At 35.1% G+C, this 26,750-nt stretch overlaps 1 protein-coding gene across 5 annotated transcripts in view; it reads left to right on the top strand.

Annotated features, from left to right (window-relative positions):
- EML1 (EMAP like 1) overlaps positions 1-26,354 on the top strand; it is a 121,992-nt gene extending 95,638 nt beyond the window's left edge. For all 5 annotated transcript variants that reach the window (XM_082762039.1, XM_082762037.1, XM_082762038.1 and 2 more), the window contains 16 exons: positions 2,608-2,757; positions 4,708-4,777; positions 6,559-6,669; positions 8,511-8,606; positions 9,143-9,277; positions 10,792-10,891; positions 13,177-13,331; positions 13,988-14,113; positions 14,362-14,493; positions 16,875-16,942; positions 18,230-18,318; positions 18,833-18,930; positions 19,050-19,137; positions 19,318-19,413; positions 24,395-24,525; positions 24,795-26,354. In XM_082762039.1, the coding sequence (XP_082618165.1) occupies positions 2,608-2,757; positions 4,708-4,777; positions 6,559-6,669; positions 8,511-8,606; positions 9,143-9,277; positions 10,792-10,891; positions 13,177-13,331; positions 13,988-14,113; positions 14,362-14,493; positions 16,875-16,942; positions 18,230-18,318; positions 18,833-18,930; positions 19,050-19,137; positions 19,318-19,413; positions 24,395-24,525; positions 24,795-24,920 (1,771 nt within the window). In that variant the 3' untranslated portion in view covers positions 24,921-26,354. The remainder of the gene's footprint in view (positions 1-2,607; positions 2,758-4,707; positions 4,778-6,558; positions 6,670-8,510; positions 8,607-9,142; positions 9,278-10,791; positions 10,892-13,176; positions 13,332-13,987; positions 14,114-14,361; positions 14,494-16,874; positions 16,943-18,229; positions 18,319-18,832; positions 18,931-19,049; positions 19,138-19,317; positions 19,414-24,394; positions 24,526-24,794) is intronic.
- The last annotated feature ends 396 nt before the right edge of the window (positions 26,355-26,750 follow it).

Raw genomic sequence — 26,750 nt, 5'->3', positions numbered from 1 at the left:
GTATTCATATGTCTTCCCAGGTGTGCATCTGTGTACCTAGCAAAATCCAAAATACAAGTGTTTTCTATTAATAGAAAAGGTATGAATTAATAAAATGCTTCAACTAACTATAAATGGTTACTAAAGAGAAAGCATATTTTCCTAAAAATACTGTGCTAATGGTTTCCTTTTTTTTTTTTTTTTCATTTGAATTAAACTGACTCATGATATCCATACTTAAAAGTTATGTCTAGGTACCTACAGGACTCAAAGAGGAATAAATTAGTAAGTAAAATAATGTCCAGTATAGAGACTATAATGATGATAAGATAAAGTGGGGACAGGAGTCTAAGATAATTTGAGGAAAAAGAGAAAACAGAACAAAACAAAAATACCATAGGCATTCATTCCAGTTAAATTGGAGAAGCCGAGTTGTTTGCATGGAGGATAAGAGAACTGGAGTAGGAGAAAACATCTTTGTAGTGACCAATCAGCCTGGCTGTGGGATTATAGTCAGAAATGCATTGTAATGTAAAATTGGGCATAGAGGAACAAGATATTGCAGGTGAGATGGAGAGATGGAAAGGGCAAAGCAGTCTATGATGAGAAACAGAAGCAAGAAAATCTAATCTATGTAGCTGAAACATAAACGGGTTTTACAATCTTATTAGTAGATATCTGAGTAAGTCAAAAAAAAGCTTCAGATAATCAGATATATTCAGATATGAAGAAACAGAAATGCTGAATAATGAAGTGTGAGGCAGGGCTGGAGCAGAGTGGGCAATCCGAGCGAGACATCGGCACTGGAGACATCAGGGAGGGAGCTGTGATCTGCAAAGAGCCATTTGAGACTAGCTCATTTGGCAAGCAGATTTGACACAAAGGCTGCAGGCTGAGTGAAAAGAAAAGGTCAAGATAACATTCGCTGAAGTGCCAACTCACCAAATCAAAGTTGGAGCCACCAAATCAGAGGGTGGGAAACTGCAAGGAGAAGGAGAGATCAACCCCAGGAGTTTAAATTTGAGAATAAAAGACTGTTAGAGAAAAACTGAGTATTTGACAACAGCAGTTATGCATAGGGCTGAATGAAGCATTGTTCCCAACAGGAAGAATGGTAGAAAAGGGAGATTTTCCCCAAAGAATGTGATCTTCTCCATTTAATGGCTATTTTTATGCACAGATTTCTTCCTCATGTATGTGTCTATTTATTTATTTATTTATTATACTATCTTAAACTGTTAGTTCATCATCAACTTGCTTATATTTTGCTAAACTTAGGGGACTTGTTTTGCTTCAGTTAATGATGGTATCTGACTTTATAAAGAAAAATAAATTTGAACAAATAAAAAATCCTGCAATCTAAAGTAGTAACTCTAATCTTTACAGACGGATTAGAAATTGATAATAAATATTTTATAACTTCAATATTCTATGATTAGAAATTGATAGTAAATATTTTATAACCTAAATATTTGTTGTTTTCACTTCTTCAGGTTTGAATATGTGAAATTTTAAGGAACTTTGGCAGAAAAACTCCAGTTTGGGAGCGTAAAAACTCTATTTTTGATTGTGTATTTTAATGGTTGAGTATGCAGCACTACTTCTATTATATTTAATAAACAGACAAACCCAGCAAGCTGTTATTTAAGTTCCTGTTTCAGGAATAACATAACATGATCATACAGTAAGGACCTATAGTTAACATGGGTGTTTTAGTTTGTCTGCATTATCCTTGGCCATGGAGAACAGTGCACAAATATCTTCTTAATATCAGATATTTGGTGTTTCAGTGCCTTCCTATACATCTCCCACAGCCAGTTTCTCCATATTGACTGAGTTAGAACGCTGCTGTTTTGCCAAGATTCTGCTGATACTGCTCCTCTCTGTTCCCATAAAAAGGGAAAGCCAAAATAGTTGTAGTCCCTAATGACTCTTCATAAGAATAAAACTACATAATTTGGCTGAATTAACATTCAGTCTAAATGAAATTTATTTCTGGATTAATTCCATTTAGTTCATTGTATTAATTTTAGATTAGTGTTGATATGACTAGCATAAGAATCTGGGCCACTGCCTTTTAAATGCTACAAAAATAACGTAGGATGCAACCCTTCTAAGTTTTTTTATCCGTCTGGTTGGTAATGACCAGAATAATGACATCAATCAACCTGAACAGAGGATAATGTAATCAATCCTAATGTAATACAGAGAGATGTACTGAAGGACTTATTAATGTTTTCACCAAGTCCAAATTTTTATTTTAACTGGTCAACCAGTGTAAATAGTAAATACATTTGGGACAAAATTAATGTTTCCTTAGTCTGGCATTTAGAGAAATTCAGAAGATGCTGAGGGGATAGTACACCTACAAAATCCTGCCTCTGTCTATTTTACCATGTATTTTCTGTATGATATGTAGGTTTTCAGGCACTCAGATGGTGAAATGCTTTAGCTCTCCCTGCTGTAGGAAGGGAGGGAGTTCTGAAGGGTCTCAAGTGATAAAGCTGTGCTCAAGCCAAGGGATGCTGCCTATCAGGAAATACATGACAGAAAATCTGTTTCATTTTTCCTTATTTTGAATGTTCTAAATTCATATATAATGTTGTTGCATCTTGACAAACATGCTAGCTATGGATATCGGGGTCGGGACTGTCGCAGTAACCTCTATCTTCTTCCAACGGGCGAAACTGTATATTTTATTGCATCTGTAGTCGTGTTATTCAATGTTGAAGAACAACTTCAGAGACATTACACTGGTCATAACGATGATGTGAAGTGGTAAGTCATCCACTGTACTTTTATTTTTCTCTCATAAAACAGTATTTGGTTGGTAATACTTTGTTCTTTTCTTGTAACAGTTTTGAACGTTTCATGTAGTCTAACCTGGCGTATGTTGGTTCCTTAAGCCTGACAATGCATTTGCACAATCAAATAAAGCTCTGATAGTAGTCATGGTAAGGATGTCTCATAGCTCTAATCTAGTCATCACAAAGCAACTACTGTGAAGATTCGGTCTCAAAGACTTGAGGATATCCGGATATGTCCCTCAGCAGAGCCTGACTTTGCTTGCAAAGCCTGCCTTGAAGTCTGTGCTCCTGTATGTGCTGTGCTGCTTACTTTGGAGGTGTCTATATGCAATTGCTCTATAGATGTTCTCCAAGTTACCACTTTTCTCTCTCTCAGTTGCTAACAATTCCTACTTGTATTTACCCAAGAAAACTTATTTTCCATAAGTGATATACTTTCTACATTGAGAATACAAAAATGTAGAAATCTGACTATAGATCTGCTAATCTTCATTGTTCTGTTTTTACTCACCATCCTTGTTGAAGTAGGATTGAATTATGAAATTCATCTTATCTGGGTCTGGTCCTTTAGGCTCAGTCTAATCAGTAAAACAGTTTTAATCTCATCTGCAGTCTCCCTGGTAGTCTTCAAGCACGTGTACATCATGGCAAATATCCTGCAAACTTGTCCTGAGCAGTCTGGTTTGTCTGCTGTCATTCAGACATGCCAGCTTGAGCTTCAAAGTGATTTTGCTGTGTTTAAGTTTAGAGGATATTAGATATCAGGAAATATCAGTATCATTGAATTGAAATATAAATAAACATATGGTTTATCTTGACTGTATCTGTCTACTTGCTGAGTGTAGCTGAAAAAGAGCACCCAGATTATCTGATGGGCCCTAACATGTAAACTGAGTTTGACATCCTTTCTTTGAGTTAAGGTTTATGAAACACCTGTTGTCACTGAAAGCCAAAAATAGAACTGATAATCAAATCTTTGCATTGTGAGCACATTTCATAAAACTGAATTATTTGTGTAATCTACCCCTTTTAAAAGGAGATCTTAACTTGGACCTGTTCCATCTCATCTCTTTAAAATTTTCTGATTCTTTAGATATTTCAAATCTTTGTTTTATTAGAAAGGGGATACATTTCTACATCATAAAGCTAAATGAATTATTGCCACAGTTCATTTTTTCAGGGTACTTTGCCTCTAGATCTGTATGCAAAGCAGATGCAGTGAAAGAAGAATTAAGATAGAATTTAGGCAAAAGTGGGCTGTACTCTAGTTAGAGACATTAATACTGGTAAATTTTACAGTTTTAATTTTAGAAGTTACATTATCAGATTTCTGATTTTTATATACTACTTTTTTTTTTTTTTGTAAAAGACACCAAACAAAAAAACTCCTTTAGTAACCTTTTAAAAAATATTACTGAGAAGAATTTGGTATCACCCCAGAGGAGTTGCTGCAGTACATTGGTTAACAAAGTCTAGCGAGCAATTTGTCTTATCTTTGAGTGGATAAATATGTTTGGTCTGGAAGACTGTCACTAGACTGCATTTACGATGCTGACCGTATCTCTACAACATTCGATGAGACATAGCTGAAATTAGATAACTAGCTCAAATCATGAAGTCCTTATACATTGTAAGCAGTTAATTCTAGGTGAGATGAGTCCCATCATGAGACTGGTGCTTGTCTGATACATGCTTTGAGGTATTAGGACTTAAGCAAATTACCACTTTGTTCATAAGTTTTTGGAGTGAAAGAGCATGACAATAATTACCAGTTCTGTTTTTATGATTTTAAAATATTAACATGTGTGCTGTGTTTTGTATGACTAAAATAAGTCTGTTTACTACATGCTCAAGCAAAAATCTAATGGAATATATAGTAAGTGCCTATAAGTTTGCCCTCTGTCTGTCTTGCTTTTTTTAGCCTGGCTGTCCATCCTGATAGGATCACTATAGCCACAGGTCAAGTTGCAGGTACATCTAAGGATGGAAAAGTGAGTAACTCCTTTGCTGACATATAACTGGTTTTATTTCACAGGAATATGTTACCGAGAAGATAAATGCTATATCCTTTTCATGTGGCAGTTAAACTGGTTTTAAATTTTACAACTGAACACAAACAAAATTTAATTTGAGAGTGCCTGTTGCACAATGTCAGATTTATCCTGTTCCATTATCAAGATCAGTCTGGTTTCTGGTTCCATTACTTATAAAGACCAAAGTAATTTGGGAGTTGGTCTCCAAAAGAGACTTGAAAGGATAAGCCTGTAAGGGAGACCTGAGAGTGAAAATGGATGTCGGGAAAAGAGGAGAAGCAAAGGAGATTAAATTGTATGTTACACCCCTTCATTTCTGACCACAGCTACCAAACCCAAAGTACAAATAAAAAAGGCTTTATGTTTTTATGTTGCTGAAAAAAAAAAAATATTCTTGCCACCATCAAGACAAGAATAATCGTTTATTATTATCGTTATTATTGTAAAGCTTAGTTGTAAGCTAGGAATTTATTTGAATATAGTATGATGAACCTCACCTCAAAGAGCTGACAAGTGAGAAAAAATGAATACAAGCAGGGGCAGGAAATGAATGAATAAAAAGTTGCTCAGCATAAACGCAGCTGACTTTGTAGCAAAACTATTGCAAAATTTTGGGTAGATGTCAAAAGAATTTTAAGGCAGGATAAAAAAAAAATCCTCAATATGGATAGTATAAGTAAATTAGGAAAACAAAATCCAGTTGCACAGTATAATGTTTATCTAAAGATAACTTAGTTGAGTAACATAAAATATTATTTTCTACTGTGTGTTGGAGAAATCTCTGGTACTTTTTTAAAATTCATAAGTGCAATTTTTCATGACTGTATTTGTGAAATAAAACCTGAAAGCTTGATACATATATTTGTATATGTACATATGTACGTATATATAGAGAGAATCTTTATATAAATACTATTTCTAAAAGAAATAGATATTTTTTTAGGATAATTTCACAATTTATGAGAGGACGACTGGTTGTTACTTTTATATATATATATATATATATATATATATATATATATGTAATAAAAGCTATTTCATTTGAAAAGGCATGGAAACACAGAACTAAAATATGGCCTTCGTTGTTTTCTTGTAAAGTATGAAGACACTATGTTTTTAAACATAGCCATTTTTAAAATAAAACTTAGTAAGCATGTACTTCCTGGGGTTGCCCTCTAGTGGCTTTGAGATGCATTTCTGTCTTCACATTTACCGTGTGGGGCTGTCTCTGTTACACAAGTCAGGAATTGAGAGGAGGAAGGAGGAATCACGTTTTGATGAATTGTTCTTGGGCTATTTGCCTACAGTTTAGAAATTCTTGATCTTTTTTGCACTTATCGTTTGATGGTGACCAGAATAATTTTGTTCGCTTTACATTGATGGTCCTCAGCGTACCAGTAGGTCTCGTGTTGCAAGGTCATCAATGGTTTTCACTTAATGTTTTAAGACATTCTTCATTAACTTCAGTGAGCTACCAAAGATCACTGAGACTTGAAATGCTGTGAACTCTAGATACTTAATCCCAGGTATTGATCCTAGGCATGGTAATCAGTAAATCATTTGTAGTGTCTCAGTCCTTATACAGTTGGCTCAAGAGAAGTTATGATAGCTTTCATACCTTAAATAGTTTTAAAATGTTATTTGGATCCATTCACTTTTTTTTTTTTTTTTTTTTTTTTTCAATTCTGATATTTTTTGCTGCCATTCTCTCAACTGTTATTTCTGTGTCTATTTTATAGCAATTACCACCACACGTACGTGTTTGGGATTCTGTGACTCTGAATACACTGCATGTCATTGGAATGGGGTTTTTTGACCGAGCCGTCACTTGCATTGCTTTTTCTAAATCTGTAAGTAAAGTAAAAGAGTCATACCAAGAGTGTTTGCCAAACAGGTCTTTGAAGGCTTGCAAATTTAGCTTCAGTGACCAAAGCAAATATCCATGCTTTTTTTTTTTTCCCTTTAGCTGCTTCTTTAGTGGAATAAACCTTGTAGCCCAGTTGTTTCCAATGGTTTGTAGCCCAGTTGCTTCCAATGGTTTGTCATTATTAAAGTTAGCAATATTTCAGCAGTTTCAGGTCTACCACATGCAGATCATAACACGCAATTAAGTTCTTCAGGGACAAACATTTGCAGGAATATGGGTGACAATATTTTAAATGAATTAGAAAAAAGAGGAGTGAATTGAGAGAGCTGGCTCGCTACAAAGGTGAAAGAATGCAGATCAAGGTCGGCTTTGAAGGATAAAATGTGTTATTGCAGAGGATTGCTATTGGCAGATGCTATACAAGAAAGCAAGTGTTTAATGTATTTGCTTTATGCTATGATTTCACAGTCATAGCTTAGCTTGTTTTGAGTATCACTTCCCAATCTATATCAGTGTTGTATTTCTCATTTCAAACAGCCCTGTCTTCAGGCTACTAATTCCTGTTCATTTCACCTCTTGATTTGTGTTGGCACAATTATTTTTGTAGCTGTGCCTGAGATACGTATTGGGACCTAATGCATTAGAAAAACGACCAAGCAAAATTATACATAAACAAAATCAAATAGTTTCTTTGGGTCTTTTTTTCCGCTCTAAAATTGATTTATTTCCAGAAAAGATTCACTCTGTGATAGTGCAAACTTCTGTGTTGGCTCATCTCAAGAGGCAGCAACACGTGGCTGTACTATGGGTGGCAGGAGAAAGACTGTCAGCAGTGCTGCCAAAAGAAGGCTCATGTATCCACAGGCTCAGCCTGTTCCAGCAAGCTTATCCACAGTCAAAGCTGACATGGTTAATACCAGGAACAACATAAATAAATAAATCATATTTGAATGAGCTGGAAAGCAGTTAGAACTTACTTGATGGTTTATTCCATTGTACACAGAAGGCTAGGAATGAATCCCTCCCAAATTAGGAAAAAAAAAGGTCTGAAAACTACCTTCTAGAGAGTTGCTACTTGGAAAAAGATCTGGTGATTATACAGCACTTAACATCACTAGTGAGACCTGTGCTACCAGTCAGCTCCCCTCAGTTCAGGTAGAGTCCCGGTTGGAGTTCCTCCTCTAGTCTCGGGATTCACACCCCAGAGGAAGGGGTATGGAGAGTCTATCTAATATGCTGCATGAAGTAAGACTGAATGAATTAGGGTCATTACGATGAGAAAGACTGATAGAAGATGGATCTATTGTCATAGTTCCATCTTCATCTTTGTCAAGACACATGTCAGGAATAAGTCTTTTTTATTTTTTTATAATATTCCCTGATTTTGGTCCACTATTCCTCTATGAAGAGTGAAATTGATCCCTGTGTCCATAGTAGATCTGACAAGAAGTAATTGATTAAATTGCAAGAAACAAACTCCATATAATCATGAAGAAAAGCCTTCTTAATAATATGGATAATGTGTGGTTTGCCTTGGGAAGTTGCATCACTGAATTTTTAAAAAGAGATTCATACCTTATTCCTGCCAAAGTCTATTTGTCTACAGTTTGCCAGAGTTCCTTTTTGAGATCCCTTTTTAGCCCTATTTTTCAGTGATACTATAAATAATTATATTTCTTGAAGATCTGTGGGATAAGTAGAAGTATAACAATGTAAACAAATGATTTTAAACTACAGAGGATTATTTAAGTATTTTAGAAACATATAAATACATATCTAATGTTTATTGGGGGATGTATTAATATTTTCCATGTTTTGCTTCAGAATGGAGGAAGTAGCCTGTGTTCAGTGGATGACTCAAATGACCACGTGCTTTCAGTGTGGGACTGGCAGAAAGAAGAAAAGCTGGCAGATGTCAAGGTGTTGCAATAAGATATTTTGTACTACTTATGGACATCTGGATTTCTTGCAATTTCTTGTCTTGTGACTTTTTAGCATTTCCATTATATAAAAGGCAAAGAACATGAAGAACATGCATGTTTCCTCTTGCTGTTGAGATTATCCTAATAGCTTTTTTCTTTTCTTTTTTTTCTTCTTCTTTTTTATTTTCCTATTGTATTCATTCTACAATTTATTAGAAAAGTCTGGGAAATAATGGTAGGACCATGTGCAGAAAAGAAGCACCTTAAACTAAGCTTCATAAAGAATGATTCGTTATCTGATACTAACAAAGTTATCCTTCAAAATTATCTTTAAAAATAGTAATCTTTTTGACTTTAGTCTTTTTTGCTTCAGAATATCCTATCAAAGTATTTCAATCTATGCTATTAAGTGAATGGCTCAAATTTTTTTCTTACATTAGTTGATCAATTTATCTAACTAGAGAACAATTTCATATTGTTTTGTTTTCTTTGATTTTTAAATTTTGATACAATGTTTTTCTTTTTCCTTTCAAGTGCTCTAATGAAGCTGTATTTGCTGCAGATTTTCACCCTACTGATACAAATATAATAGTTACTTGTGGAAAATCACACCTTTATTTTTGGACACTAGAAGGGAATTCCCTTATTAAAAAGCAAGGATTATTTGAGGTAAAATAACATGTTTCTTTAGTTTTGTGTTTATAGTAATGGTACAGTCATACAGTAGTAAGAGTTAATAAAGTTTGAGGAAATCAAAGCAACACGATCATGTTGCTTTGAAATTTGAAATTTTATAGAACCTTAGATAGCATTCATGGTATGGCACAGAGACTTTTGAATGAGCTGTCATCACAATGAAGTTTTGGAGTGCAGTTACCGTTCTGTTCCTTGCATTCCTCTTCCTATATTCTTTATAGTTCCCTACTCTAACAAAATAAAAATACCTTAAAACTCCTTATGCTTCCTTTAAATTAAAAAACAAAAACAAAAACAAAAACCAAAAACGTGGCATATGCCTTTTAAAAAAAATATTTTGTCAAGGGAAAGACAAAACCTCCTCTAGTTCAGTTATAAATTACGTGACTATGAGTATTCTTTCCTTTACCTCTGTTCTGCTCAGATACCTAGACTTATGTAATTGAAATACAGACTGAGCTGGACACTATCTGTTAAATATTTTCATTTCAAGGTCTTGATTTGGTTTTGTTCTTAAATACAGACTAAGCTTTACAGCAGTGGCGTGCACAAATGAGGGGTGTCGCAATGACTGCAGATAACTACAGTAGGGCCAATTTAACTGCTTGCAGAGTTGTGACTTGCAAGTATAGTCAAAACAACTATTTTGCAATGTCAATTTATGTACTTTGTGTGAAATAAGGTCGAGATGCAGAGATAAAGCATTTAAATTTTGTTAGTTTTTATTTTTCATTTTTATTTTTATCTTCTAGGCTACTTGCTCTAGGCTGCCTCTGTTATGGTTCTGTTGTTCATTTTGGTTTTTGCAAATGTAAAGCTGTGGTGGCCCTAGTTTAATAACAGTTCCTTGTTTGAGGAAGAAAAGAGGCCATACAAACTAGTAGTCAACAAACTTTGTAAATCATGTCCTTAAACACTACTAGCTAGTGAATTTTTTGTCCTCTTATCCTTTTCACCAATTGTTGCTGTCAGTAACTTAAATGCAGGGTCTCAAAGCAACATTTCCATTACCGAACCTTAGCCTTCTTTCAAGAGACGATTTCTGAATTTTTACACTGCAGATTGACTTTCCCATTATATGTTTTCCCCTAGAAACCGTAGAGTTAAAAACTCTATTAATATAGAATTTACTTGCATCTTTGGCCATTTGAAATACTTAAAGCCTTTGGGATGAGGAGGGAGTTGGGGGATTCCGTTTGTGTCAGAACATTCCTGGTCTTGTGTTAAAAGCTGGCATGCCTTCTCGCTCGCTGCAGGAATGCATCCATAACTTGTAGTTAAAGTGTGTAGTTTTGGGACACCAACCTCTACTGGTACATCTTTTGCCTTTGCACAAAGTAGCAGTTTAGACTGTGGTAATGTATTTAACTCTTGTGAAGACAATTAAGTAGTAACACAATTGTGTAAGACTCCATTAAAATACTGAAACGCATACAGCTAAAATGACTGGGTTTTGCTGTGACTGTGTATTTTTCATAACTGTACAGAAACAAGAGAAGCCAAAGTTTGTCCTGTGTGTGACCTTTTCTGAAAATGGTGATACTATTACAGGAGACTCAAGTGGAAACATTTTGGTTTGGGGGAAAGGTAAGACAAGATTGAAGCTAATAGTGATTCTTTATTGTAAAAGACTGGATTTTACATAAACATAATCTCATTTTAAGAAGAAAAGATTTTGTTTATTTTGAGTTCTTTTCTGAAACCAATTCAGTCTGAATTCTCTACCAGCTCTTAAAAAACATAGAATGGCTTGGGTTGGAAGGGAACTCAAAGATCATCTAGTTCCAACATACACCTGACTGCCATAGCACAAAGTTGTATAGAATGTGTTCTCTGTGAGTGGTGAATCATGGAGCAGTGCTAGCAATCATGGATTTTACTGGTAATAAGTAATTGAAGGAGAAGTTCGTTTCCTTAATTAAGGTGACAGCAAGAAACACAGTTAACCGAAGTGATGATCTCAAATCTCTTATATCGTCACTCAGTGCAGTGTTGGCAAAAATTATGCCTATTGATATATACTTTAAAAAAGACAACAGATAGCTTTGTTTGTTTCCTTAGGGAGCCAAGTTAAATATATGCAGGTTTAATTGAATTCCTCAGTTTTATTTCAAAAGAACAGATGGATAGGACAAACTTCTTAAAAAGCATTTTCTAGTAAGGAAAGACTATGTTAGGCAGCAGAAGATAATTTCCTGCCGGAAGGCAAACAGCAACAACATCTTAAACGTTTAGTTAGTATGTGAGGTGCCATGCATAGAAATAAGGAGAATCCCCTGAAGGAGGCCTTATTAGTATAAAAGAAAAGGATATGGACAAGAGCTTCGTGTTTACTCTGTGCCTTCTCCCAGGATACTCAAGATGAAGGACAGAAGACCTGGGAGCAACATGGTGAATCAGTTACACAGCTGGACCTTACTGAGCTGTGTTTATAGACTTTTTTCATCTGAAGACTACCAGCTACTAAAACTGTTAGTTTTCTGTTTGTGCTTTTGAGCAATCGGTATATATGACATTGCTGTGGAAAGGGATGGGTATCATTTTTATACCTCAGCTTCTCTTTTATTCTTCATTTCTTTTTTCCTTTGATATTTTAAAGCAAGATACTTCAACACATTTTCTTCCAAATAAAGTTTAGAAATTGCATAGTATCATCTCCTTCCTGTTCTTGGTTGTTATTTTGGACTGCCAACAAACAAGGGAGACAGTGGCAGCTGCTGGCATGGCAGGGTCAGTGCAGTGCTCAGATGCTGGTTTGCCTTTGTGCCAGTAGACTTATTTCTGCTTCAACTGCAAGCGGTCTTTCCCTGTTTCCCAGAAACAAAGGACAATTATTTGTATGCTGCAAGATCTCCTCACCTCTAGTGGTTCTTTTCAGATGAGAACAAAAGTCCGTTCTTGATATTCTATTTTATTACAGATTATTTTCTGTGTTTTCACTATTTTTGATTTAGAGCTGCATGTTCAGGTGAGGGCTGCTTCCACCATTTCAGAGAACCCTTAGCAAGAAGTTCTCTGAACTGAAAACATTCATAACTGACATACATATCTGTAGATGTGGCTAGAAGCAAATGTGACTCTATAATGGAAAAAGCATTTTGTCTTCCTAATTTGCATCAGCCCCTCACTTGTGCTAAAGTTAGCCAGGTTTTGATGCAAAGTGCATGTTTAAGTAACGGGAATCACCAACAATAGCTTCTTTGTATTTTGCAATTGTAATGGGTATCAAATTTGAGATATTCAATCTAATGTAGCTGGTTTGAACATGTTTTAAGACTAAGAAGGTGCTCGAAGACACTAAGCTCATTAATAAAGAGGTACAAGCTCTTTTGGGACGTGATTCAGCATCTTCTGCCAGACCAGAAAGGACTTCTAACATAGACTTCAGGACAAGTTAGGTGTCTGATGGCTGTGGAACATCCTTGGAGGATACCAAGTGGTTGGGTTATGGTTTTTTTGTTTGTTTGTTTGTTTTTTGTTTTTTTTTTTTTAATAACATGCATAGTTCAAGTGTGATGACATCACGCTGCAGTTCAAGTGTGATATCAAAGAGTTTAGCTTAAATCCCCATAAAAGGTTTAAATGAACCTGTTTTACTTGATGTTTGAATTTGACTAAGAGAATATGTATACTTTTCATTTCTGAGATGAGGGCAATATGGTTTTGAGATGAAGGGGGAATATGTTTTTGAGATGGCCTGATGTGTTCTCATTTTGTGGGTCTGAGCATTTTGGTGCAACACTATTCCCACCATTAGCGCTGTTTAGACATAATCCTTGGGAAGTAGAGAAATGGACAAAAGAACAAAGCTGGGGTAAAAGGACTCATTAAGCTGAGTATTTCACTAGTAGATCTGTTCTCCTTATATCCAGGTACCAATAGAATAAGCCACGCAGTTCAAGGGGCACATGAAGGCGGAATATTTGCACTCTGTATGCTGCGAGATGGCACATTAGTATCAGGAGGTGGAAAAGACCGAAAGCTAATATCTTGGAATGGAAATTACCAAAAACTTCACAAAACTGAGGTGATATCACCTATCTTTAAATTTCCTCTGCCACTCAAAGTGAAATTTTAACTGTCTTCTGAAGAAATCTTTTAAAATCTTTTTCTTTCCTTATGGATATACATTCTTTCAAAAAACGAATCAATGGTGAAATGTCATATTCTGTGATAATGAGCCTGTGAGAGTCTGAGAGCCTGTTTATTAAAATCTGTTCATACACTGACATTCCTTCGTATTTTAAATATTACATTTTCTTTTGAATTTTTTATTGGGGACTAACACTGAATTTTTCAAAACCTAGTTTGCGATTAAAGAAATATACCTTGCAAAAAAAGTACTAGCAATAAAAAGCCTGACACTGAATGGAAATGCTTAATCAAATATCATGGTCAGAAGTAAAATACAATTGAGTGAACATTGCATGAAGGAACCATTTCTGTTGAAATATGTTGTTTATCTGTACAAATGTAATGTTCCACTGATAAGGATTGTCTGATGCAAGTTGTTCCAAACTAGTGGAAGTCAAGGATGTATATTCGCCCATTTTATTTCTTCTCTGTGCAACACATTAAAATGCAATTGCTAAATGCCTTAAAAAAAAAAAAAAAAAAAAAGTCATGCTTGACAAATCAGTTTGTATTCTCACTTTTCTATCTGTTTGTCTGTTATGAACACAGATTCCAGAACAGTTTGGCCCAATAAGAACAGTAGCTGAGGGAAAAGGTGACGTCGTGCTAATAGGGACTACTAGAAACTTCGTCCTACAAGGCACACTATCAGGAGATTTTTTCCCTATTACCCAGGTAAGCTATTGCCTTTCAAGAAAGTTTGTGTGTCATAGCAAAAAAGGTAGAGGTCAAACTTAAGTACTGCAATAACAGATTAATTCATATTTCTGATACTTTTGGCAACAAATAACATGCTTATTAGCATCTATCCAAAACAACATATTTCTCTAATGCTTTAATACATAGTTGGGCCGTTTTAATCCTGTTTAAAAATATTTTGATGTTATTGTCCTCCTTGTTAAGAAACATTTCTGTTCATGCAGGGTCACACTGATGAGCTTTGGGGACTATCAGTCCATTCCTCTAAACCTCAGTTCTTCACTTGTGGGCATGACAAACACATTACCCTCTGGGATGCTACTACTCATCATCCTATCTGGAACAAGATTATAGAGGTATAAATTTATAAACACAAGTCTACTCCTCTAACAGAACTTCTCAATTTGTGATTTAAATATAATTACTAACAAAGTACCTTAAAATACTAACTTGAAGGAGAAGAAACACGTAACGTTTTTTTTTCTTAAAGTGGGCATAACGTTGCTATAAACGAAAAAATTAAGGCCTAGATTATATTGATGTATGTGCTGCATTGTGTAGAAGTATACAGTGCTGTTGACTTTCATAATTTTTATTTTACCAGGAGCAGAAGAAGAAATATAAAGTTAGGAAGTATTTATCATTTAAAAGTAGTTCTGATCAGGATTACTGTTACAGTCCTGAGAATGGTAATAGTCAAACTTCATAAGGACAATAATTTTTGTGACATTTTTAAGCCTTTATTTGTCTTCTATATGTTGTTAGGATTTTTAATACATTCTATCCACGAAAGAACATGTATGTTTTAGAATTTAATTTCCTCTCTCTGGTATGAAACTCCATGTTTAGGTATGGAAGGAATACAAGTGAAGGCTCAGTTTTGTGCTGTACTTAAGCACTCATTTGTTCATTTGCAAACTCCTGCTGGCTTTGTGATAACAATGCATTACTATATGCATCTGCAGGAACTGATTTTTAGAGTGTCTCTATTGTGACATGCCACTATTTTTTTTTTCCCCAAGCAGTCTTTTATTCACATTTTTTTCAAAACTCCCAATTATGCAACTTTTTTCATAAAAAAGATTGCTAATTACTCAGGCCTGTGTAACATTTTATGTTAAAGCTAGTATTGATAAGACTTGCTGAATGCAACACATCTGCAGTAATTGCAAGCCATTACACCAAGTTGAAACAGTCTGAACAGAGTAGCGTTTGCCATACTGTCTCTCATAGTATCCTGTGCCAGTTGTATACACTTGTTAAATCACACTTGGTTGATGAATGTGGAAAAGGGAGTTTATTCTGTCTAACAAACGTCATATGTTCTAAGATCTATATTTTTGTTGACAAGAGAATCTTCTAAATTAATTGAAGAGACTGACTCAGTTTAGGAAACTGCTTTACTTAACTTCATCCTTTTGAAAAAGTTTAATTGCAATAGCAGGAGGTCCATTAAACTACATTTAGATTTTTTTTCCTTTCCAAGTACACACTGCTTCGTTAAGACGTTATCAGTCTTGAAAATATTCTCCTTATTCACCACTTGGAATGTCTGAGACAGTGTTTTGTAGATCACTGACTGCTTATCTAGAGTAAATGAGTCATTTCGCATTAACCCGTTTTTGTGATGAGAATCTATGTAAAATCTTTGTAATATAGTTATAAGTAGAGGTTACTGCTAAGATGAAATTTGCTGTTTGAACCTCTGGCTTAATAAAGAAAATATCTTTTCTGAGGAAAAAACAAAAACAAAAACAAAACAAAAAAAAAACCACGATTTTTTTTAATGGAGTTAGTAACTTTGAAATTATTCACTTGCTTAAACTAATGAGGATATACCTCACACCAAGCCACTAGGGGAAGTAATTACAAATTGATAAAAATGTAACCAGATTTACTAAGATGGCTACGATATGATACTGCTCTGGAATATAGAAAATCCAGGATATAAGCATTTTTGCAAGATGTGTTACTCATTTTTTTTTTGCTTACGCTTTAAAATTATTTTTGGCAGGTGTCAGAAAGAAATAAGCTGCTTATTTTGAGACTTTCTCCTATTGCCTAAGGGTTCTGGAGCTCATTCTTTTTAACTGTAGAGGCTATTAGAAAGAAAATACTTGCTTTTTTTTTAGGCATAAGTTTAAATGACAAGAACACTACAATACTACAATTCTACTTATGTCTCCAGAATAATATACTATACAAAGTAAGATGTTTTAAAATTGCATATCAAAATAACAAACTCAGTTCATGCCCTTAGTCTCCTATTAAGCTCCAACTTGCAGATGCTGAAAGTCTTTTGGTGTGGGCAGAAGTTAGGTTTTACCCCACTATGCAGTGATACATACCTTTGTCGAAAGGACAAGCAAGTACATCTTTAGACAGTAGGCAAACTGCAGCTTTAGTACTTAATTCTTAGGTCAACTCTAATTTAACAAGTTATTTTTATCTCTTGTTTGTGATTTGATGAGAAGTTGCCTTTGCCTAATTTTCTAATGAAAGCATTTGACTAATTATTTTTAGATAAGATAGAGAAGAAAACAGTAGCCTTATATAGAGGGAAAAATCCATTGGGCAATATTTCAATCAGTTAAAAATGTGTGATTTTTTTCCCCCTTAAGTTTGTATTTGAAAACCACTAGAGAGGGTTACTGTGGTCTTGCAGAAGATAACTAAAATGTGTTTTTGTTATAACTTGGATTGCTAAAAATGTGTGTTTTCTTCTAAAACATTTTAGGATCCAGCACAGTCTTCAGGTTTTCATCCTTCAGCATCTGTTGTTGCAGTAGGAACGCTAACTGGAAGGTAAGATGCACAGAGATGCACATTGGGCACCAACACACAATACATTTTCCAGCTCACCACATTCAAGTAAATGTTCTTGTTTTGCACATATGTGATGTGCGTTCATCCCATATTGAATTGAATTGGATTAGAGAATGACATTTTTTTGTATTCCCATAATTCCTAGAAATTCTGGTCTTGGACCGGTACCCTGTGTTTGTTGAGTATTGTGTGGACATAGGATGAAGAGAAGACTTCTGCCCTGGGGCAGTGACAGTCTAAGATCAGTGACAGTCTAAGATCAGTGCTAGGAGGTGGGTTTTGACAGGACAGGAAGTCTAGCTGAGTGTTAGGCTGTGGACAGAAGGGGTTCTCATGACACCAGTGACCCAGATATTAAATCTTTGTTTCCATCGTGGCAAAGGAGAGTTTAACAGAGGAGTCTGAGATAAAGAATTAACTTTATAGATGTATATACAGAGAGCTTCCCTGAGGCCTGAAAAGCTGTGTAGAAGAAATCATATAGAAAAAGGTTGCTCATTCTAAATTTAACAAGGGGCTTATTATGTCTAATGCAGTAATATCTAGAAGCTTTAACAAAATTTTAGCAAATGTCCCACTGCTAGACATAGTGTTAAAATACATATTACGACATTTGTTCTGCCTGAAGAGTGTAATAGACAAGGCAGGAAAAAAAACAGCGTGAAAAATAGTTTCTGCCTTTTACAGAGAAGATGGATCCCTTGGTTACATGCTGGATCAGTGCAGACCGCTGGTTTAACCTTGATTGTCTACCATAATTTCATCCTTTCCTGTAATGTCACTTGAGGGCAGACTTTGCCGTTAGTGCTGAAATCAGTTGCACTCAACTGAAAATGCATAGAATGCTTATAGGTCATGAGCCAAGATTCTGTGATATTTTTTATGGTCCCATGTTTTTTTTTTTTTTCTGCTCTTGGACATAATATAAATATCAATTTAAATGTTAGTATAGCATACGGCTGTCTTGAAGGAGAAGGGTCACTATATATAATTCTTCCTTTATTCTAATGCATGACACATAGTAAAACAATAAAATCTGAGGATTAACATCAGGGTCAATGCCTGATAGTTATTCTGGTTAAAAAAAACACTGGAAAGAAACTTTCCTGTTAAAATAAAAAATAAAGAAAATGAGTAGCAGTTGCTGTTTTTCTTTTTCTAGTGTAAAACTTATGCTATTTTGACAGAAGAAAAGTTGGTCAAGATTACAGTAGATTTAAATTCCTTATGGAATGATTTATTGGCCTCTTTCTGTATTTACAACAGGTGGTTTGTGTTTGACACAGAAACAAAAGACTTGGTCACTGTACACACAGATGGAAATGAGCAGCTGTCTGTAATGCGTTACTCGCCAGGTTTGAGAGTGTTTATTTACTTTTTAAAAAAAAAAAAATAAAAAAGTATTGAATTTTCTTAATTAAGTTTGGGGTTTGCTTCTACAATAATTTCCCACTTGAAATACTTAAATTGAAAAATAAATACACTGTGAAACACTGGCAACACAGTATGTGATGTATTAAGCTCTAGGTCCCACTGCCTCAGCTCCTCCAACCCCTATTTGTCGTGGTATCACTAGGAAGAAAAAAACAAACACAATTTAACTGTGCAGGTTTTTGCAATCAGATTAGTCCTAAATGGATAGTTGATTCTTCCAGAAGTGCCATGTGTTAACAGTGATGCTTTCTATATAAACTTGCTCTATTATAATCTTGAAACATATATCAAATGCAACTGACAAAGGGAAAAAAAAAATCACCTTTTTTCTCCTTTTCAAACCTTTAAGAACAGTTTCTTCATGGTACTAACTTTTCAAAATTAATCTAAGTTCTTCCTTACTGGAATAATTAAAGTTGACTTTTGCATTTATAGATGGAAACTTCTTGGCAATAGGTTCCCACGACAACTGTATTTATATATATGGCGTTAATGAAAATGGAAGAAAGTACACTAGAATTGGCAAATGTTCGGTAAGTAATCTTTTTTTTTTTTTTTTTTCAATAATAACAACTTAAGTATGTTTTGCAGCACTGTATTAATGTGGTCACATTGAGAGATGCTAGTTAATGTTATATTTTTCTCATCATAGGGTCATTCCAGCTTTATTACTCATCTGGATTGGTCTGTTAACTCGCAGTATCTTGTGTCTAATTCAGGAGATTATGAAATCCTATACTGTGAGTAAAAATTATATTTACTCATTTTGTACAAAGTTCAGGCAGTCTAATTCAGATTTAAAATTTAAATGAGACCATATAACTGCCAAGATAGACCATATGTTTTAATTCATCTGCTGCAATCAAAATCTATACAATTTGAGAATTAAAGATGTTATGCTTTTTTTTCTTCTTTTGTAGGGATCCCATCAGCTTGTAAACAAGTAGTGAGTGTTGAAACAACTAGAGATATAGAATGGGCCACTTACACCTGTACTTTAGGATTCCATGTTTTTGGTAAGCATTTTTCCTCATAGAAGCTTTTATCACTTGTTATTCACAAATACTGTGAATGCCAATTTTTTCTTATGAAACATGACTATTCACATTTCAGGGGAAAACACAGAACTTCTGTTATGCCATTCTTATTACAATCTGTCCTCTTATTTCAATCCAGAAAGACTCTGATTTAATATTCCTGCTAGCTTCAAGTATAAATTTTAAATTACAACACAAGGGAAGAAAAGGAAGAAATTGCAGACTGTCCTTTCTGTCACACTAGTGTTGCTGCTTGTCTCTTTCAATTTAATGTTCCATTTCTACAGAATTATCATTTATCTACGCAGCTACTGGGCCAAATCCCCTTATCAGAACCAATTTCCTTTGCACTGGTTACTATGCAAGCACAAGAGATGACGGTCCTGTCATTAAGTACTTGAGTGCAATTTGATGCCAATTTGATAGAATATATAACAAGTGAATGAGATGAAAGAAATACAAGGGAAAAGAAGTAAAAATCTAACAAAATCATGATAGTTTTTTTTTCCATGAGACTTCTACAGTTTTGAAGGAGCTTCTTTCCATAGCATGCTCAAAAGTTTTGTATTTATTCAACAACATGTGCAGAATTAACAGATCATTATGAAAACTGAATACAAGAGCCTTCAAGTTCTTGAATCCTTAAGATAAAATAAGAAGTCGTCATAGACATTCAAAGAGTCTGTTCTAGTGTAAGCAGGGAAGATTTTCTCCCATGTTTCTAGTAGAATAGATGCAATAGTGTGTTTGAAAGCAGCCAGAAAAGACGTGTTTTTGCAGCCTAAAAGATGGGATGGCAGTAGCAATACGCTAGGAAGAAACATTCAAATTTTTTAATATTTAACCAACAGGCAGTGCTTGGCTATCACAACACCACAGATTTAGTTAAAGGAGGAAGTCCTATGAGACTGGCTATGTTTCTCATATGAGAGATGAAGGCCCTAATAGAACTAATAATATATTCAAGTCCTCAGTGCCTGAGATTTGAGTGTATGTGACAAAAAGTTACAAAGTCTTTGTATTTAGCATCAAAGGTTCACATACTCTGAAATGATGTATACTTCGAATCAGTATTCCTTTATAAATTAGATTCATGGAAAATACAGTACTATTAGAATATGGGGCTGCTTTTGGTGTATAGACAATCATAACATAGGGTGTCACAGCTGAGAGGTTTCCCCCCCCTTCCTTCCCCCATGCAGCATGTCAGCTTTAGGAGCATACTGTGGAACTAAATGTCCTGCTGGGCCAATGAGGCACCTCTGGAAACATCACAGACACTTTTATGCTTAGTCCTCCATGCTGAACAGGTTTATTGTAAGCTATATATTGTTGCTAAAGCAACAAGTATGTGGAATAAATAAAAGTAGCTAGTAGTTTGAATAATTACCACAGTTACTATTTTAGTGATGTAATAGAGATTGTGAAGAGGTTAGTCAAAATTTTAAAGGGTATAATTTATTCAGAGAGGATATGTAATGCAAAAAAAGACACAAACTACAGTACCATGAATACTGAGGATTGATAGATACACAGTTAGGTTCAGACTGGGGAAGTTATAAAGATAATGCTTTATAATTATTGATGAAAAAATGAATATTAATGATAGCAGGGTTATACTGTTGTCCATCCTTCCAAAAAGATCAAATGAATTAAATTTTTAATAGGTAGCAGAATCAGTAAAAGCAAAGAACTGCTGAGGATGTGAGATTTTTATTCTTCCAATGTCTTTTGGGAAAAGAGTTGCAGTACACTGGCTAGCTAGCAAGTTCTCTGAATTTTCTTCACATAGAAAATAGATAAGCACTTGGAGGGGACTCTCTTCCAGATTTCTTTCTGTGGAGGTACAAAGAACTGAAAAATGTGAATGTGTCTTGTGTAGGAATGACTGTGGAATCAGGGAGGTGATGAGCCTTACTACAGGAAGGAGAGGAGCAACAAAATGAAAATAATGGACTTCAGCAAGGCAAACTTTCTGTTTGGGAAGATTTAAAATTGGTTAGAATAATAAACTGAAGAAGCTCATAAATTATAAACTGGAAGCCAGTCTATAATGTTGGAAGTCACTGTTCTTCTGTACATTGTGGTCTCAGAGCAGCCACGGTTTTTAAGTGTTTGCTGGGGTTGCCTCCCTGTCCATAAGAGAATCAATCACATCATCAAGGGCATGAGGCATCTAGAGTATTCATTTTTCAGTAACTACTCACTACTGAAGCTAGGGATATTTTCTCCCTCAGGTAAAACCACATAAAAATCCCAAATAGTATGTGTAGCATTCACAGCTGAGCGTAATCAATGCAAGGTGGAAAATGAGCACTGATCTGTTGAACACCTGTGTTCAAGCATGGGAGCAGATAAATCAGCCTGGAAATGCATAGAGATGATTGAACTGAAAATCAGCAGCATGTAAGGAAATGTGTTCTATGGTGGATATTTGTGATACAGGCACATATAAATGTGAAGGACGAATGACCATAAAACGCTTCCTGATCTGTGTGCTCTTGCAAAGAGCCATGGTCTGCTGGATACACAGCCACGGCATCAGGTCACATTACATGCCCGGTTTTGGAAAAATTAGTCTTTGAGGTAAAGGGCAGGAGTAGAAGACATGTAAGACAATGTGAAAAGCCTGAATGCATTGCAAGCAAAGCAGAGCTGAGATCAGTTGGGCTCAAAAGTGTCTAGAAGGCTTTATACTGAATATTATTTTTGTTTGAATATTTTTATTAATAGCATGGATGATAAATCAGTGCATATAATTCATAGGAGGCGTGAAGGTGCAGGATTAGAAAATTGTCTGAAGTCAGAGGAAATATATGAAACAAGGAGGCAATTCAGTAGAGACAAAGAGAAGGTTATATACCTGAAGAGTAGAAGCCAGTTGTACAAATACAGAAGAGAGGATAGCAGGCCAGAGAGCACAGAAAGATCAGATTACTCTTGCATACAAACTGAACGTGAATCAACTCTATTATGTAGTTATAAGAAAAGGCAGATGCATTAGAGGGATACATAATGAAAAGGATGCCATGCAAAATGTGAGGCAATCATCCTTTGTCAGTATCTGCTCCAGTAACAGCTGGAATGCTGCTGCTGGGTTTTGCATATTGACCAACAGATAATGTAGTCCCAGCGCTAACAGGAATAATTGCACATCTGAATATTATTCTGTGAGAAGAGATGTAATGAATGAATTTTAGAGAAAGAAGAAGAAAAGGGCATGGCATCAATTTTCAAACAGGAGAATGGAAATGGTTGCTTTTTCCATGTCTGCAGAGGAGTGGAGGGGCAAGAGGAAGAATGTTGGCTAATTTTTCAGCAAAGGTGATTCAGCTACTAGAAAAACTGACAATGGGGCACTGGAATCATTCTGAAAGAGTATGGAATCTCAAAGCAAACATGCTGATATAATTCCTTACCTTTTTTAAAATGGCAATCTTGTTCCTTAAACCATTTCCTTTAGGGGTTATCTCCAGCTTGTCATATTTACATCTTGAGAAGACTCATGTCTGGTTTTCAGCTAACATTTGATGTTTATACAGCCTGCTTTTTGTCAAAGCAGTTACTTAAAACAGCTTTTCTATGTCTTTTCATTTTCAGTATTCATAATTTCATGAGTAGCAATTCTTGCATTTCTTCTTTGCACATTCATTTTCATTCTTCCCAGCCTCTCTTTTAACATCCTCAGCCTAGCAAAGAGGGGTTTCCGCACAGGTCAGGCGAGTTACTGGCAGTCCACAAATCAATACTGTGTTTCATTTTATTTACAGTAACTTGTACCTCCTTAAAATCACTGGCAGAAAGACATAAAGTCACTTCCTTTTAGTGCTTTTGAGCTTCTGGGGAATGATTCAAAGACTATATTTGGGAAGAACTGCATGCAGATCCAAGCTAGCTGCTTCCACAGTACAGGGCAGATTCTCATGTTGGTGTCCCAGTAAGGGAAGCTGGTGTGTGCCTGCCCTGCCCATAGACACACCCTGGAAAAGAGTAGGGTAAGCATGACAGAGTGGCAACTGTCTCCTCCTGACACACTAAAAATACTATTTAAGCGGGCTTGCACTCAAGTAGTAGGACTTCAGAGGGACACGGCAGAGTTCATACAGCTTCCTCACACCCCTCCATCATAATATCAGCACACTTATTATTCTAATTATGTCAGTGGCCTCTGAAAGCCTGGCATCATTTATGCAAAGCAGGGATTGGATAAAATCTGTATTATGAAAATCATCTTAAAAAAATGTACAGTACTTGCATACAGAAAAGCTGACATTTCAATAACTGACTGGAATTTATTACAGTTTCAGCAGGCAAGTATTCAGAAGCTTTAAAGATTTGGTGCAAAGACTTTGTCCTTACATTGAGGAGCCTATGGTTTAATTTTAGAGCAATATTTTGTGCAAGGACAGCAAGAAGTACAGTACACAAGGAAGAATTACTACTTACATAAATAACTTTATTCACATATAATTACTTAAAATTTTATAGTAGGGTCAGTTTCTTTTCAAGGCATTCATTAATTATTAAATAACATTTTTAACTAAGCAATTTCTTCTGTCCTAGGTCGTAGACTTCAGTAATATGAAGAAAGTATGTTGAATCATACATAGCTTTTAAGCCTATAGTAATGTGAAGAAATTATGTTAGTGCATACATTAATAAGCTGACAGGAAAATAAAAGCTGTAACATTATTTCCTATATAACCATATGGAAGTGCTTTTTCAGAGTTAAAAGCACTCTGCTGACTAGAAGAAATAAAAGATTTGTGTACTTTCCTATTAGGATCTGGTCTTTTGCTGCTTCTGAAGTATGCATACTAACTTAGCTGCAGTTATTTTTACGATTTTCTTGTTTTTTGCTTTTTAAACAAGTAACCCCTTATTAATATTTTAACAAAACCCGAAGCTGTCACTTCTGTTTCCGTTATAGAAACACTTAATTAGGCCATTCATGTTTCAGGTGTATGGCCTGAAGGTTCAGATGGAACAGATATCAACGCTGTTTGTCGATCACACGGGAGAAAACTGCTCTCAACAGGGGATGATTTTGGCAAAGTACATCTCTTCTCATATCCCTGTTCACAGTTTAGGGTAAGGCATTTCAAAAAATTTCAGTCTTGTATCCTGCACAAATGCATAAAATGGTGTTTTCCTATTTACAAAAGAAAAAAAAAAAGTGGGAATGTATGTATGCCTAAGGGATTTACTTAAGTTTGATTGAGACTACAATTAAATTTTAATTTAATATTAAAATATTTTGAGAGTAATGTGATGCCTTGGTTTCACTGTAGTCTGAATGTTATGTTGTAATGGTATGTTTTTATGACACTTCATCTTCTCACTAATATGGTGTTTTCTAGGCTCCAAGCCACGTGTACGGTGGACATAGTAGTCATGTAACTAATGTAGATTTTCTCTGTGAAGACACCCATCTCATCTCCACGGGCGGAAAAGACACAAGTATTATGCAGTGGCGAGTCATTTAGAGGAAACGTCAGTATGAACATACACAATTGAGTCGACCATGCACAGAACTTATGTATAAACTGTATATTTAAAACTTAACAGTATGTTTGCAGTTTAGCCTGGTCACTGTGATTTTTGTTTAAAAAAATTCTTACAAACCTCAGGAAAATTAAGCCCTGTGCTGGTTACTTTACTCAGTTTAGTGATTTTTTCATTGTGTCACACCTTAAGAATGATTGTTTTCTCTTTTGTTGTACAATATACAATGCAGTACAAGTTTAATATAAAAATGTGGCTTGACAGTTTGCAATACAGTGGTATCAGCGGAATGTGACTATCTTAAATGTTTTCTATAAACACTGCTAAAGTGGTCACAAAAATGCCTTTCAAAGACTGTATATATGTGCTTAATTGTTTCACTATCTACACTTTGTACTGTATATCTACTTATTTAGAAAAACCTATGGCATTGTTGAGGTACTGAATTATTTCTGATGGAGGACGACGAATTGATGCAGAAGGTATAAATGAAGATGTAAGATGCAAAATTAGTCTTCTAGATCTGCAAATGTGAATGCTGGTAAATTTGCATTCTCTTAGGAGTGTAGCACACTTTAGATATCACCTGTGAGGAGTTATATGCCCTTTCAGATGAGTGAAGCAGCAGGTTATGCCCCAGTTTGACCTGGCTATCTCAGCAGGGTTTACAGATGGCTATGTGGTTCAGGTATTCCAGATGAGTTTAAATTAAAAATCTTTTTACTTGTATATGAACTTTCTTTTTGAAAATGAAACAAAAAAGCTTGGCCACATCCCCATTATTGGTTGATATATTTAACTAATATGTATATTAATCAGCATGATGCTATATTGTACATGTATAAGATTTTAGCAGTTCATAACAAATGGTAAGGCAACCCAGCTTTACTTTTTTATGCTTATGGATATTGTATATTTGTATTTTAAGACCAAGTAGACCAAGTCTAAAGATATCTTTTTAAGTGTACCATAAACCTGCAGAGGGTGAAGGAAGTCTTGGAAGCCTACATGAGATATTAATGTGTAACTTCTGCCCCCTGTGTTTTGTGCATGGATGGATATTTATAGTATGAAATAAGACTGTGTTTTGCAATGAAGTAATAGTGGAGGTGGTATAAAATGGTTCAGAAGGCCTTACCAATGGTGATTGTGACACAGATTGAAATGTATTGTTTACTTTGAGGAATGTATCTGAAAAATTTTAAAAAGAGAGGAGTCCTAAGTGGACTTGAAAAAGATAATATTAAAAGTTTGCTTGTAATGGACGGTAAACGTTAATTCTCTGAACTCTAAAGCACTGGTTGTTTAGAGTGATTTAAATGAAATGGAATCAATAAATTTTGAAACTTTTTTATTACATCTCCAACCTCCTACACTGGCAGTGCAGGACACCAATAAACATGTATTAAAGCAAATTTTCTGTATTCTTCCTGTATTCTTCCTGTGTAGTAAAATATCTTTGCTTTAACACTAAATACTTAGAAGAATAGACAAGCTTTTACTTAATGTCACAAGTTTGTGAATTGTAGATTAGAATAGCCGTTGAAAATATTTAGGAATAAAATCTAAATTTTGAGGTACGTAATTTCATGTGCTAGCATGACTGAGAATGTAAACCTTAATTCACACATGGAGAGTGAAGCTCTGGCTTCACAGAAGGGAAGAAGTACATACTGCGTGCATTCACCTACAGATTTTTTTGGTCTGCCTCCAAGTAAATGTCATTTATTTCTGAGTACTTGACAGGTAGAGCAATGTCATTCCACTGGACAGGGTTATGTCTGTGGCAAGAGCTCCTAGCACTTCTCTGT

This window comes from Aythya marila (genome assembly GCF_965140915.1).
Source record: "Aythya marila genome assembly, chromosome: 5".
NCBI lineage: Eukaryota > Metazoa > Chordata > Aves > Anseriformes > Anatidae > Aythya > Aythya marila.
Note: the sequence above shows the minus strand (reverse complement) of the source record. Positions and strands in the feature narration are given on the sequence as shown.